General features: G+C 40.4%; 1 protein-coding gene across 2 annotated transcripts in view; it reads right to left on the minus strand.

Annotated features, from left to right (window-relative positions):
- The window catches only part of nectin3b (nectin cell adhesion molecule 3b), a 41,093-nt gene extending 25,971 nt beyond the window's left edge, over positions 1 to 15,122 (minus strand). Inside the window, exons 1-5 of one of the 2 annotated variants that reach the window (XM_016668367.1) lie at positions 14,863 to 15,122; positions 6,180 to 6,527; positions 4,257 to 4,556; positions 3,687 to 3,804; positions 1,517 to 1,668 (exon numbers count right to left, since the gene is read on the minus strand). In XM_016668367.1, the coding sequence (XP_016523853.1) occupies positions 1,517 to 1,668; positions 3,687 to 3,804; positions 4,257 to 4,556; positions 6,180 to 6,527; positions 14,863 to 14,941 (997 nt within the window). In that variant the 5' untranslated portion in view covers positions 14,942 to 15,122. The remainder of the gene's footprint in view (positions 1 to 1,516; positions 1,669 to 3,686; positions 3,805 to 4,256; positions 4,557 to 6,179; positions 6,528 to 14,862) is intronic. The other variant, XM_016668366.1, reaches the window with a different exon arrangement.
- Between the last annotated feature and the right edge of the window lie 1,264 nt (positions 15,123 to 16,386).

Raw genomic sequence — 16,386 nt, forward strand, 5'->3', positions numbered from 1 at the left:
GTTTCCAGTCCAATTTCCTACATGCAACCTTAGAGACTCTGAACATGAGTTTGAGTCTTCACTCAGGAACAGCATTCACACTGAAGAGTGTTATTAGTAAATGCATTGTGCTGACTCGTCAAAACGTTTTGGGATTTTTACGTTTTTTTTTTTTGACCGGCTGGCCACTAGTCAGATCCAGTCAAGCTGGAAATGAGTTGAATGATCACTGGCCAAATTCTGGCTACGTCTGCAGAGAAAAGCAAACCAAACTGTTATTCCCTTTATTCGACGTTCCTTTCCAACAACATTATATTAATGCTGCTCTCCCTCTAGCACCAATGGCTCCAGGTTAGAGGTACTATGAGACAAAGAGTCACAAACTAGAGAAATTTAAAGATTTACAAACTGTTACACAAAGGAGTATTACAAAAAAATAAACCACAAAAAACATTATTTAAAAATAAAATACTTTTACTATACTTAAAAAGGCTAGTAAGGGTCATCCCTTGCACCTGGATATCTAATCATGAGCGCACACATGTAATTATTTTCAAGCCCCTATTTTGTGTGTATACTTTCCCCACACCGGAGAAAACCCTCCTTATGGAAAGTAGGTTAGTGGTTATACCCACAGACAGGCAACCCAAAGGCTATAATCACAAGCAGCTAAAGTAATGGAAAGAAAAAAAAAAAATCACTTTGATACTGTAACTTCAGCGCAGGGCCAAATGTGAGGCAAAGACTCCCAGCTTAGAAACCTGAAACATGAACCCAGAGGTTTGTTGTCTTCAAGAGCGTAAACTCTACAACGAGACGAGCAAACCCACAACGACACATACAGCGAAGGGAACACCGACACGTGCACACACAAAACACGCACATACAGGTCCTCTCAAAGGAAAATGAAATATGGATGATAAATAATAAATAAGAGTTGAAAAGGACTAGTTAATGTTTTATGAATCTGGGACATCATCTCACAGTGAGGCTGCAGGCTTTTGCTTCTTACTTGCATGACACATGCAGAAATAAAAGAAACACAAGAAGGAAAGAAACTTAAAAAGGAAAAAAAAAAAACATAATAATCACAGCTTTGAGATTCATTCAAGACGAGAGTTTCCACAGGCGAGAGAGACTTGGAGAGGCCAGAGGAGCATGCTCACAATGCACATCAGAGATATGACATACCTCAGCATCAAGTCAACAGGACAGAGCAGAAAAGCAGTGCACTGTGGTCTTTAAGAGGAATTAAGTAATGGCAGCTGTTTGACCTAGGGACTCCCTGTTTGAACATCTGGAGGCCTCATGCGAATCACGGCTAATCTGCATGCAGCTAGGTCCAAATCTGAGATCATTTCCAGCACACCGTATCACAGACTGCTTCATACGTTCAGTTTGTACACAAAGCTTCAGAGTGGCACAGTGTCACATTTCAGCTCGAAGGACAAGGTCAGTGTCATGCCCTCAATGACGAACACGCATGCACAGAGCTTCCTGGGAGTCAGCTGTGTTCCCGTCTATAAACTCGGCTCACCTTGTATGAGGATGCGCACATCTCGACTGCGGAGGTTAATGTCGTTGGCAACCTCGCACCTGTAAACGCCAGAGTCATTCCGATGAAGGGGACGCAGGAAAAGCAACGTGCTGTTCCTCGTTTCCACGCCGTCTGGCATTTCACTGTCCAATCTGCAAAACGCACACAGAAGGGAAGAACATCAGAGACGAGCCGGAAACAAACCACCAGCAGAAACTAGTAATAACAGCTGATCTGAAGAAGCATTTTATAGGTTTATGTAGCTTGTAAAAACTGCACTGTGCAACTTTTATGGAAAATCTATTTTTTTTACATATCTGTTGAAACTGTCACTATGTTGTGACTGTAGAATATGAAACATAATCTGAAAAAAAAAAAAAAAATTAAATGGGGCTCCTCTGACTTCTTCCAGGAGGAGAGTCATAGCGCTGTCAATCATGACAATGTGCACGCTGCTCACACCCCACCTCTCTGCTACGCTACAGCTTCTCTCCATCAGCAGCGTCAGTGTCACAAATGCTCAAGCTAGTTAGCGTAGCCACCGACGTAAGCAGTTTTCCTGTAACGATGAGTTGTTTCTCCGCCGTTAGCACATTGAGAAGCGAGTTCATGAGGTTGATTGACAGCACTGAGACAGTCCTCCTGGATCCGACTGTTTGTGACAGGGAGCGGTGCATTTCTTCAGACGGCACAGGGTGGAGGTGGAGTATATTGATCTTTTCACAGATTATCTGTCTCGTATTATACCATCACGACATGGGGATAGTTTCAACATGTTAAAACTTATTTTTTTAATAAAAGTTACGTACAGCAGCTTTAATTTGCTTTGAGGCAGTGGCAGGTTTTAATACGAGTCACGAGGGCTGTTGCCCAGGGCACCACGAGAAGACAAGACGCGCAATAACCATATTTAATTAAAAAACATGAACGCATGTTTCTGTCGTTTGCATTTAAGAGAAGTTTTATATCGCTTTTATGCATTTTGGAGGCACCTCCCTGCAGTAAGCAGAGGCCTGCCAAGAATAGAGACCAGGCTCTGTTTGTTGTCAGACACAGTGAGCTCACTTTTAGGAGACGCAAGTTACTTTGAGCCTAAGCACCGCTTTCATCTACACCCCACCAGGAAATCTGAATCACGCTATAGTAAGGATTCCAAGCAGCAGCATGAGCCTCATCCAGGAGGCCATTCACAAAAGAACAGACAACTTGAAGTTTTTCCACATCAAATTAAAACCAGAAACAACTTCCTGGGATTTTATTTGATGGACAACGTAGTGCATACTCTTCAGATCCCGTTTGTTACATCTGAACATTGATTCCCATTTGGATTTAGATCCATTCTGCTCTCAATGTCTGTTCAGGTCCCGTCAAGAGATCCCAGATTTTATTCACAGATATTGTAAAAGGAAGGCATAGAGTAAATGCACACAGACTTCTGGATTCAGTTATTTTTAAAAATGTTTTCCTTCCACTTTGTTTTGACTGGGAACCAGTATCTCATCTGTCCATTCTGCAAACAGGAATAAGTCTGGACAGCCACCAAAGCTCACTCTAAATATTCTATACGAACACTTTAAAATCAACATTAATATCACTAAATTCAATCTTAGCATAATTGTGTGGCTGGGTTTCATCTTTGTACCCCAAAAGTTATCTACTGCAGGTAAAGTAACTGGTAATATTTATGTCAGAATAGACACAGATTTGTTCCTTTACGATTGTAAACAGGTTAGAGTTTTAGTGCAAAATTTCAAACTTATTTTCTCCATTCGCTGTCTGAGACGGCATCTTTGATGTCTGAAAACTAAAAGACGTTTTTTTATGCTACACTTTCATACAAAACTCTTCAGTAAAGCCTTTAGATGGGAATTGATGCAACAGCTGACGTTCTGCTCTTTGTAAGTGAATGCTTTCCTGTGTTGGCTGTCATTTTGAACCAACTTACTTAACCTCAACATCCTACAAAGGCTCTACATTTAAGGTTACGCTTATGAAACATACAGGACTAAAAGGAGCATAGAAGGAAACTGTCAGCAGAGTTGAGAGCATTTGCAGAAACGCCACAAAGTGCAACTAAATCTTGTGCTAAAAGATGGAAAGATTTAGATTTCCTTACATTGGGCCAGGAAAAAAAAAAAAAAGCTTATTGAGTTTAAACAGAAACACACACCTGATCCATCTGAAGTGATGAGCCAGTGGGTTGGCGTTGGCTTTGCACGTCATTTGAACGTTCTCTCGGCCCACATACCAGTCCCCGTCATACCCCACAACGGATATATCAGGAGCAACTGCAGCGAGAGGAAAACATGTTTAAATCACAACTTTGTTCAATAATTTCCACAGTTTTTGAGCAAAATATATTAGCATGGTTTTGATATCAATTTTAAAACATAAGAACCATTTCTGATATGCTGTGATGATAACTCTGAAGCTGAGATTGCTGAGGTTTTCCCATTCAAAATTAGCATAAAGTCCCCGTTTGGGTGCTCCATTCTATACAATGTTGTCATCTTGCCCAGGTGTCTAAAAATTCAAAATATTAGACTTAATGAATTGCTAGTTTAAATTATGCCGACAACATTAACAGTGAGGATAAAAAGAGAAAAACTGCTTAGTCAGAAAGCAAAAAAGGAAAACAAAGCTGTTGCAGTACTTGCTGAATTGTAGCTTCTCAACCCAGTAATGACAGTTTTACATTAATAGTATCCGTCTTAATCCAGACGATTGTATGGAAACCTACAATGCACGTTGAGCTGGTAGGGGATCCTGAAGTCACTCTGGAGCGCCGGGTGACGCACCACGCAGGTCAGCGCGTGGCCCTGGACGTGGCGCGTCGGCTGCCAGATGTAGCGCACCTGTGTGCTGGTCGTGCCGTTGACGTCGTCAAACAGCTGCACCTCTGACTGGCCGAAAAGGTTGGACTCCCAAGACACCTCAGCAGGGGGCCGAGCTCGCTCGGCGATGCAGGTGGCCACCACGGTGTCGTTGCCCCCGTCGATCAGAGCGGCCGAGCCGGCGGAAACGTAGACCTTTGGCTCCACTGTTTAACACACGGCCAGAGAAAAAACTAAATAAAACCAATTCTACCAACAGCATCAAGGCTTTATTATGCCGTTTATTTTACTTTTGTCATTACTGAACTATCAACTTCAATCCTTCATACATTCCACCACACAAAACAATAACAGCTTTAATAGGCGTCTCCATCCCCCTTTATGATGCGTTTGGTAAAAAAACGCACAAGGTGGATGCACACGTGGCGTCTCTGTGCAGTGACAACTTCTGGCCCAAATGAAAAATGGGTAGTCTCCTCAGCAAAATTGAAAACACAGCCCTTGAACTTGTTATTGCTCACAACCTGAACAAATGACTGATGCCCGGATCGGTAGTAGACCCCGACTAAACTGGAGCTTCCTGAGCGGCAGGATTTCTGTTCCTCTGTCTTTGCTCTTGAGGTTTTCCCTTAGAAGCAAGGAGTTATGGGAAAAAAGAAAATGTTTTACAGGTAGGTGACTTACTCCGAAGACGTCTTGCTAAATATGCTCTGAAAAGAAAGCTACATAAAGATGTCAACCCTAGTCCATGCAAACCATTTAAAAACTCATTTTACTTAAAATGCATTTAATTGGCTCCAACTGTTGTGATTTTTAGAAATCTATCACTTCCTGCATAAAAGGAAACTCTTAGTTTCTTTTCTCCTCTGTTGCTCGTTTGTCAACTCTTGTGTGCTTCAAAATGTGCAAGCACTTTGAGAGTCAATCTGATTGGCCAGGCATCATGTACAGATGTAACTCCATGAGGAATGTGGAAATTTGGCGCGCAGTTATTTTGCGGATTCCTGAGCCGTTCTGTCATTTTGTCCACTGGTCGTCATTTTCTCTATAGAGCAACTGTGAAAAGTTCTGATCAGATGAATGCGGCCTCATCCCGCAGTCCAAACATTCAGAAATGTTTCAGTCACACAAAGATTCAAACTGAGATTGTTAACATTTGATTCACTTTGTCTTAAATACTGAACCATAAAGCCAACAACTTTGTGCATCACTGAACTGGTTACATTTACATGGAAATATCCTCTTTTAAAACAAATGGAGCCTTTCAGATTTACACATTGAGTCGTCAATCTTTATTCTTTAGAGAACTGGAGCGTCCTTAAGGGAAAATCAGTTTAAAAGTTGGCATCAGTCTTGACATAACTTTTGTCTGTTCCCTAGGAAACTACAAAAGTTAAGAGAACGGCATGGGATGCAGTTCTGGAAGCTGTGCAGAAAAGAAAAGGAGATTTTCCTGTGATTTTTAAAACCTGCTGACTGCAGGGCTCACCGAGGGTGCAGCAGGCATAAAAATGACTTTCCATCAACTACAGATATGAGGAGTTGAGCTTGTCAGCGACTCCAATACCAACTATTTAAAAATGCATTAGGAACTTAATCACATATTTGGGATTGGAACGAGACGTCCAAAACCCAAATTAAATTGGGTTAAAATGGAAATCCTAAAGTCAGGAATTAACAGAGGTGGCGAAGCAATCTTTCCCAAACTGCTGCTGTTTATTCGTTAAATTATTCATAGAATGTGGAACAATACGGCACCGGCTAATAAAGAGTGTCAGACACGTGTGACGGAGTCTACAGAACATAGGACTTAACGTTACGATACGTACCAAGCACGCTGATGGTGGTAGAGGCCTGCGTGTTTCCCAGAGGAAACGTAGCCACCTTACAGGTGTAGATCCCCACGTCTGAGAAGCCCACGTTTTCCAGCACGATGGTGGCATCGCGAGAGGACGGCGACCGGAAATGCAAGCGGTTGATGTACTCCGGCGGGATGAAGGTGCCAAGCTCGGGGTTGTACACCGCCACGGTTACGGAGCCTGAAGGCAGGCGGCGCTCCCAGGAACTCTGAGTCAGAGTCAGGTTTGTGCCAACCTCCACCCGGCAGTCTAAAGTCACATTCTTTCCCAGCACGGCACTCACTCTCTGAGGCACCACCACCTGACTGCACACAGCACCTGCCAAGAGGACCCAAAAGGCAAGTTAGCCGCAACAACGTCCATCACAAAAGGCTTAGAAACTTTAATAATTAACCGCAATTCAGGAATATACTTTTTTTTTTTTTAAAAAGAACATGAAGGAATTTCGTAAAGTGTTTTTCACATCCTCAATCAAAATGAAAGTTCACCGTTTAATTTTATTGACATTTGAAAGCTTCCCCTTAGATTTATGTATTTGTTTTGGAAGACGATCCATAGAGTTTGATAAAAACGATTTAAATTGATTAACCCTTGCATAAACAAATAGCTCTCAGAAACAGATTAATGTCAGGATGCCCAAATCCTGGACAATTAAGTCTTAAACTTCTGTAAATTTTATTTCTTTGAACCGACTTCAAGAACTTAGCAGGACCACGGTAGTATTTATTTTTTTGTTCCCTAAAATGTGTAATATTTCACCGACTTAGAAAATGGCAGCAGAAAAGGCTGCAGTACGTTTTTTTTTTTTTCCTTTTACCAAAGATGAGAGTATTTAAAAGGCAACAGCCACAATACACCTGGGCGATTAAAAACGTTCTTACCTGCTGGGATGAAAATGAACAGGACTGGTGAAAACCCATTTATGACTATAGCTGCATAACTCATCCTGAATGAGAAACTTTTAGTTTTCTCCAACAATACGTTTCCTAACAAATTTCTCAACGGTCTCATTTCGTTGTACTGGTAATGGGCACCTGAGTGGGACTTTCTTCAGGTCATCTGTGCTGTGGCTGAAAAAAACACCTCGACATAGTGCACAACAAAATAATAAAAAAAATTAACTTTTGAGCTATTCTTCTGAAGTATTTTTTCCACAAACGTAAAACAATATGAAGCATTTTCATTTATAGTTTAGCCAGCTACACCAGCTGAAACTTGGAATGGTAGATCTTTATAAAGTCATCTACAAAACAAAATAAAGTGCTGGTCATTGAAGCAATAATCCTGAGATCTCAAATATGGATCAGAGAGACAAATTGATTTACTTTTATTTGTAAGACATACCATTCCTCTGAGAACAAATGATAAAAAAAATAATAATAAAAGACCTAACTTATGTGAATTAGTGTATGCATGCATGTATGTTGTCCAGTCAATGACGAGAAGAAAAGCTTGGACTGTAGATAAAACATTCAGTACTGAATCGAGCACTAAACCTCATCCAAAACCACTGCAATATAATACTTTAAATACTTGAAAAGGAAAAGTCAAAAATATCAGGGAGAAGTGTATTTTTGACGTTAAAGTCCGAACCCTCTGACATATTCTGGCATCAGTGTAAAAACGTCTTAACCAAAGCAAGAATTGGGGGTTAGAACAAATACCACAGCTTACATGGAGACTAATTGCTCTCAATCACAAAAAAAGTCTCCCTCCTACTGACCTGAATTCAGGAATTATAATCAGACTTTGTGTACGTCTTTTGTCCAAATATAACCAACCCATGCACTCTGCTCCCTACACGAGGCAGAAATGCTGCGAGACTGAAATGTTGGAGCTCAACGCTACGCTGAGGAAAGTCCAAATGACGAGAACAGACTGCATCTGGTAGGGGGGAAAAAAAGGGAAGGAAGGGAAGTGATATGCTAACACGATGACATCATCATTAAGAGAAGAAAAGAAGGCTGAGGGAGAGGAGAGGCAGGAGCGCGTTGAGGAGAAACATCAGCTTTAAATACAAAAACAGGAATTAGAATATTAACATAATAAAATGCATCGAGCAACAATCACACACTTCAAGTCTTTCATTAAATCCCTAATTGTAACAAGCCGTCAAGAGGAAAAATCACTGCAAATTGAAATCGGCTGCACTCGGATGGGAACAGACTCCAAATATTCTTCTGTTGTTTTGCCAAAAACAGTTCAGTCGTTGACCAACCTCAATCTACAAAGGAGCAGGTCTTCAGAAACTGGCACAGTCACTGGAAATTTCCCTGAAAGGGATACTTGCACAAAGTGCAAGTATCCCTATTTTTAAAGCAGTAGCAATCGCTTTCGGTTGGCATTACAAATGTTAATATTGTGTATTCTCTCGGACTGATCTGCTGAGGAAGTCTTCAAAACCTTTGCCGAAGCTCAGCTAAATTGAACAGCAGTGCCAGTGTGACATTACTTAGCTGTGAAATTGTTATTCCTTTAATGCAGATCTCATTTCTGATTTAGACTGACCCAGACTGGAATGGTCTTACTGATTTACATCAGTAAGATGTAAATCTCATCTTACTGAGAACAGGATGTGTCGGAGTAATAACCGCATGAATACCAGAGCCCGATACTTTCCAGTGCCACGCTGCACCGAAGCCGATGAAGATCTCTGTCGTTATCCGCGCAGCCCCTCCATGTTCTGGCCTTTCAGAGTACACACAGTGGTCAGTAAAACCCTCTCAAATCATCATTTTATTGTTGATTTTTGTGTCGGTGCTATAAACCCCAAAACATCTCTGGAACCTATTAAATTTTAAGCCAGTGAAACTGGTTTTAGAAAATATTCTGATTATTGCAAAACTGTTAAAAAGAAGCGTGTTTAAAGGGTGTTAAGGGCATTATGTTCATGTTAGCAATTAGTTTTTCCGATTAAAGTTTCTCCGTCGGCATTAAATCACTTTGCAACAAGAACTCTGGCCTCGTTTTAAAAGGCCAGCTTGTACTTGTTCACATACAGATTTCCTTTCTTCAATGAAATTTTAAAAACTTATGACAAATAATTTGGTCCATTTCTGTAGACTTGCACTCATTCAACAATTAAATACATCAGGCATTAATCAGTAAAAGTATGCTACGTGTTCCTGGAAGGTAGCAGCAGTTTTAAAGTGAGCATCCAACCTTTACCAGACTTTTTTTTTTAAATATATGTTGAAAATATTTTATCCATTTATAATAGAACAAAAAGAGAGTTATCCAATCAGTTTGCAACAAGAAGAGGGAAAAAAAATCAGATTTTTCAAAAGCTGACCTGTTCAGAGCTGGTCAAAATAAAAGTAACTGATTTTTATCACCATTGGTGGACAATCAATATAATAAATATTTGTTAAAAACAGTGAATATTCAAAAAACTCGTGCACTTGCTGTGACATACAGAGACATTTCAGAGTTTCTGGCCTGGTCTGAACCATTTAAACCCTCAGATAATTGGAAACTGAAGAGGGAGCAGCATATGCATCAGGACTGAAAACATTACTTCTGCCAGCTTTGCCATAAAACCTAAAATCTGCTTTATTACTTCATGTTTTACGTGCATTTCATGTGATTACGGCTCAAGCTTTATGCCACATATACGTTTTAATGCATTATATTTTTCATGTACTTGTACGTTGGCATTTAAAGGTAGGTTCATTTAAATATTCATTTCCTTTCTTTAGTACACAGTGTTGAACATGCCTCCATCCCCCCACAAATGGAAAAAAAAAATGGTAAAATGCCAGTGTAGTGGACTGTAAACCGATCTGTAATCTCGCTTGTCCCTCGCCAAGTGGGCTAAGCCAAATACCTCCATGACACTAACAGAACAACGTTTGTTTAGCTAGTGAATGCACAGAAATGCCAAACCTAAATCCAGCTTGAAACAACAAAACAATACGGAGCAAGTGATCCACTTCCTTCTGCAAAAAGCCAATTATGAGCCATACTGAATGGTGGAAATTGGGGAGGGGGGCAAGAATCTCGTCACAGCAGTGGGAATTTCTTCTGCACCGAATATGAAATGGAAGAGGTATAGCCACCGAATTAAATTTTTATTGGAGACGTGATGACAAGCTTACATAACCGTGGCCCTGTTTCCCTCAGCTCAGTAAAAAGAGTGATGATGATCAGAGCATCCTCCAACTGATCCAACGTGCCTCCCATCTTGACACAGCGACTGTGATTCCTGCCTCCTAACCCCCAGAGACCGAGAGAGGAGTTCTTATTATAACCTAAAGAGAGAAACCTCCAGACGCGTTCAGTTAGGTTTGCAAATTCAACACACCGCGTCTCACTGACGGAGAGTAGAAAACAGATTATACTTATTATCGTCCTGGCATCAAGGACAAATTGCTCCTTGGGGACACTCGGCTTGTTCTCACTTTAGTCAATATTACCTCCACGTGCGCCACTTATGTGGCGGTAAGTGTATTAGTATGTGTACCTTGCTAAAGGGCAGCTTGTCTTGGTGAAAGTGGAGATTCCTGGACAAGTGGTAATAGTGTAGGGGTGGAAGTGACGGAGCTCGTTGTGAATGATAAGGAGGACAGCGGAGGAGTATCGGATCTCATGCCTCCAACTAATCTCAATCCGTTTTTAATGTCAAATGGATTCAATTAACCTTTTTAAATTAGGTGCAGTTTTGTTGTTAAGGCAACAGTTAGGTCACTTCTGAGTCAGCATTTTCTCACTACCTAAATCAAGTGTCAAGACCCGAGTTATGAATGGCTGTAATAAACAGAACAAAGTGCCTAATTAGAAGCAAATCCCTAAGGAGGAACAAGACTTGGCCAGCAGAAAAGTGCATCATAGATGGGCATTGTGTTTTGGCAGAGAATGACTCTAGAGCAACACACCGAGCTGTGAGTAAAGCAACACGGCTAAGGTCAAATTATTGACCAGGTGGGCAGTAAAGCCCACTTCCTTAGAACATGAGAAGGCAAAGCAAATGTGAACATTCACCGAGTGTAAAACATCAGGCAATCCTAGAGCTGTTTTATTAAAAACAACATTTTCAATCAATAGGAAAGGAAAAAAACAAGAGGATTTTTCTAATTCTCAGATTTTTGGTGTTAATGTCTGGATAATGTTACCCAATTTCCAACATATTTCTTATAATAGCTCCAACGAGAGAAAAAAAGTATCCGAGAACAATTTATATAAAGAGTTTCAAGTTTCTTACTGCTAAGGAAATGTTTTAATGGTTTATTGAGTATACCTGTGGAAAAATACTGACTCAGTCTTCATGATGTAGTGGACCACTGCCTAGTCACGGTTCGGTATTCTCTAATTCACCAACTTGTGGACTTTTTCTGTGGAGAGTATCTTCAAATTATTCACAGAAATTTGTCTATAATTATTAGGATTTCTTCCACAGAGCATAAACTATTTGAAAGAAATGCATTTTGGGAAGTTGACCTATGTGAGCTCTGCTACTTGTGATGCTATTGGCTGGGGTTTCCAAAGCAACCAATCCAGGAGAGCCATTCATTTTCCTTGGTGGCGATTAGCCGTGCAAGAGAGACAATAAGGATGACTGTAGATTTTAGCTTCTGTGGTAGTAAAAATATCATTTCCAATGTCCGCTTCAATTAAATATCAACTTATAGTTGGTGTCTGAGCTAGTAAAATAAACAAATATGAAATTAACTGATGTTTAGTCACTTCTAATTTCTTGACCAGTTAGTAACTAAGTTTTCTTTACATGTTGATGTTCTGCAAGATGCTTGAAAAATTGAAAGATTGTGAAGATCTCTGCTAAACATCTTATAAAGTTAAGATTTCTAAAATATTAACCATGCCTTAAAAAGGTTAATTAATCCAAGGATTTAGGATTACCCAGACTCTACAAGTAACTATGTTGCTAAAATTGTTTTGTGATTAAGTTTCACAGTAAGACAAAAGAACAGCTGGATAATCTTACTTCATCTCACGATTCTTTGCATTTGCAAAAGCAACATTTGCAAACTCTTTCAGGGTTGGTGTAAGTCAATATAGGATTCTACATTCACCTTGCGGTCCTGCTCATCACTCTTTCAAGAGATCTTATAAATTTTGCAGGCCATGTTGTCTTTTTTGCTTTATATTCATTTTTAAACATGTTGCTCAAACTGAAAATAGGCATCTTCCCTCTTTAGCGACTTCCACAGGTTAGGGATGGAGCCTTTAATGAGCAGGAAACGTATGAATATGCGACTTTCTTCACTAAATCTGTGCAGCTCAAGTTGAGGAACAGTCGCATATTGTCATCAGTCCAATATTTAATAGAATTTTGACTTAAAGGTAGAGTAATGAAGAGAGGATGGAAACAGTGATGAGTGCATGTTTTTGTATGGGAAAAAAAGGGGGGAAAAGGGAAGAAACGGGAGGGGAAAAAAGTCTGTACAACTTGTCTGTATAAATTGAAACGGTTTGCACATCTATTTTGCATTCAAAACAAGCGGAAGGTCAAAACTCTCACTGAAATGTGCAGCAGACTTTAACTAGACCTACGAAAACAGCCGTCTCTGCCCCTAAACTTGAACCCGCGGATTCATTAACAGCTTTGAAACAAAACGATGACTCATGTTAACAACAAGACGATATGCAGGATATTAATAATATGCTAAAGAATATATGGGTGACTTTTCTAATCCTCACCAAAATTTATCTAAGCACAGTACGCAAAGGCCTGCGGTCGTTGCAGACTGCAGAGGAAACGCTCCGCAACACTCAAGTGGAGGATCCTGTGAGGCACAAACAGAAACTGTGAAACAGAAGATGCTCAACTCTTACATGATTGGCAGCAGAACTTGTAAAGGAATTAAAATATAAAAGCTGTTGCATTTTTTTTTTATTTGGTTCACCACCCATCAAGTGTAGCATGAATAGTTTTGGACTAAATTAAAATGACTGTTTCTGTGCGTTTTTAAAGGGATGTGGATTGCATCTCTACATATTTACATTGATCAGATCATGATGAATATGATGAAGGATTCTTAACATTTCTTTCTTTCTTTTTTTTTTTTACTTTGATTCCATTTTATTTCTGCATTTTCAAGTTTACATACTATTCTACGTTTTTACGTATCCAAAAGCCCAACTACAGACAAACATTGGAAAATAGTTTAGGCTAAAAATTTAAAGATTATGATTTTTTTTTTCTCCTATTGTCCTTGTCCCTAGAAAAACAAAAAATAAAAATAAAATCAGTAACATTCACCCACCCCCACTCAACATTTAAACACCTCTACATATATCGATCACTTCAACATACAGCTAGAATTGAACTTTCAAAACAACTTTTCATAAACAAACACTAAAAAGGGAAAATAGTTAATTGAAACCACATCCTGGGCTGCATATTAGATCACTTTGCTACATATTGAGCTGGTAACTAATAAATTCAGGGTTTCCTCCAGTGCGTTATAAGCCTGGCGGGTCACCAGGCTTTACTTGTGCCCCCACCAGGATAAGCATAGCTTATTTACTTAAGTTTTTTTTTAATGTTTGCATTTTTTAAGACTTTATATTTTGTGTTTAGATATTAATTTCCAATAACGCATAAGTGATATTTTAAAATTTCCTGTCAACATTAAAAATTTTTTTACTCAAAAACACGGCGGGCCGCTGGATGAATGACTGCCCAGTGCTTTAACCATCTGGCTTAGTAAGTTTTCTGGTGGAAACCTTGAAGTTAGTCAGGCTATCTGCTCTAGATTGTAGAATAATATTTTTTTAAGTTATCCCTGGCACTGACCACAGCTAACATAGGTGCCTTTCAGCCAGCTAACGGGTAGTGTGCAGCAACCAGCTATGGTGCATACATCTATTGGAATTGTGCATAGTTTTGCACGATATCCGACATAAAAAAGAAAGAAACTAACATTTTGCTGGATCACATCGTCTCATTCATTATGCCTTCCTGGGTTCTGAACTGAGGGCAGATCAGAGCCGAGTTTTCAGTCCAAGCTGGATCCCAAACCCCAGAGCTCTGGCTCTTCTGGTTGCTGGTGCTGCACGAGAATCAGTGGGCACAAACTTGCGTGGTTCTGGGTGGAGACAGTAAACTGCCCACTCTTTGATTAAACCATAATGAGCTCAGGCTGCACATGGGGGCTGACCCTCATCCCACTGTGTGTGTGTGTGTGTGTGTGTGTGTGATGGGGGTGGGAGGCTGTATTATCAGCACCGTCTCTGTCTGGTGACTCAAATTTAAGTTCCTCAACTCTTTTGTCAAAGCAGGTGGCTTCGCCGCATCACGTCACGTTAATATAACACTTTATGACGCTAATATGGCTGCCACTGGCTCCGCAGTGACCTCCTCGCTCGCTAATTGAGGGTTTAAATCACTCCGTGTCACCGAGTTCCCCGTCTCTCCAGCTCGCACCGCCAACCACGGAGATGCCAGCCCGCTTGCCCGCTTCCCCGCTCCTCCGAAGCGAACTTGGCACCAAGTTTCAGCCTCTAAACGACACCGGCTGAACTCACGCAAAACACAAACTTCGTCTCGAAAGCACGCCGCGGCGTCCGGCTGTCGGTACCGGCTGGTTCGCTCAGGTTTCTCTGATGCTTCTTGACAAAACTTCTGTCTGTACGCCGGAAGAAAAAATAAAATAAAAATAAATAAACTGCCTTAAAATAAACCCGGACTCACCTGAAATAAAGCACAAAACGTAGCAGAGCGCGCTCTTGCTCTGCCGTCCGAGATGCCTCCGCTCAGAAAAGAGTGGCATTGTCAAAAGAAGTGCAGTCCCCTGCTGCTTGGCCAAAGCGTAGGATGCATGCCAGTTTGAGGAGCGCTGAAAAGTGGAACCTCCTCGGCAACAACTCCGAACCGCATGTGGACTGTACCAAGTGGGCCGGCGGGAGCGGGGAGGCCGTGGGCACACCTGACACTGGGAGCGAGCGGGCCCCTGGTTACAGATCCACAGCATCCTCCCCATCCAGGAATGATCCATTGGTATTCACATTACGTCATCTTTGTTGATAACTCCACAGATATTGATTAATCAGATCTTTTCCTCTCCTGCCGTCGCCTCTTTCTAGATGAAAATATGGATAAGTATTTTTTTTTTCTTTGTAGATGCCAGAGCATGGCTATGATATTTGCTTGCTTTGTTTTTATTTTTGAAATAGTCGAAAGTGGCTCAATATTAAAGGAGAGCCTTCTTAAAATTGGACGATTGAACAACACTTGCGAGATTTGACAACTAAATTCAAAGAAAGATTTTCAATAAATACCTATGATACAGCAAAAAAAAAAAAAAAAAAAAACTGTTAAAAATGTTCCAAAAAGTGTCACTCACATCCTCAAGGTAGTTTATTGGCATTTTGTGTTAGAGTGATATATTTTTTTAAAGATGCTTACCAGCTAAAACAAAATGTAGAATGCATTTGTTTTCAAAGCTTTGACCCACTTTTTGCTGAGATTAGATTAAAGTGTTCTTGTTGGTAAATTACAACCAGTTTTGCACATTTTCCCCTAATCCAGATCTCACTGGATACAGATTATATGTGAATATAAAATGTCAACTTTGGATTTAGATTCATCCAGCGTTTTCCCTTGTTCTAGTTAATGTCCATTGTTACTTCTTTGTCACACATTTGCACCTACTTCCACGTGTTTGCTGTTCTCCTCTTGTTTGGAGACAAACAAAAAGCAGACAGAGCTTCTTATGGTTTTCATAAACATCTAATTTCTTTACAGGCTGCACAACTAATAGACGTGCTGTAGTTTGATTGTCCAGAAGTGGAGTTGTGAAAGGGGCTTTTAACTGATCAAAGATATCATTTTACAGTCATTTAGATGCCCATGTTTTGGTAGATTATCTCCATTTTCAGGTGATGCACTGAACAGGTTCAGATTTTTTGACTCGTTTCACTCCAGCTCACAAGCACTGCTTTGTGTTTGTCTAGCATCTATAATCCCGGTGGAGGACATTGCGATAGAACGTGACCAAATGTGAAAATAAATCAGGGGGTTTAAATGTTTTTTCAAGACACGGTACGTTCACAGCTGTCACCAGAATGTTTCCAGAACGTTTATGATTCGTCTCGGTCCTTACAGACTGTTCTTAGCAGAACAAAGCTGCTGCTTCCTTCTTTCATCTAGACGTTTCTTCCACCCGAATCACCACATTTCCCAGATCTCCGCAAGCTTTTACGTGCTATTTCAGAC

Source organism: Poecilia formosa, unplaced genomic scaffold, assembly GCF_000485575.1.
Source record: "Poecilia formosa unplaced genomic scaffold, Poecilia_formosa-5.1.2 Scaffold14, whole genome shotgun sequence".
In the NCBI taxonomy this organism is placed as follows: Eukaryota; Metazoa; Chordata; class Actinopteri; order Cyprinodontiformes; family Poeciliidae; genus Poecilia; species Poecilia formosa.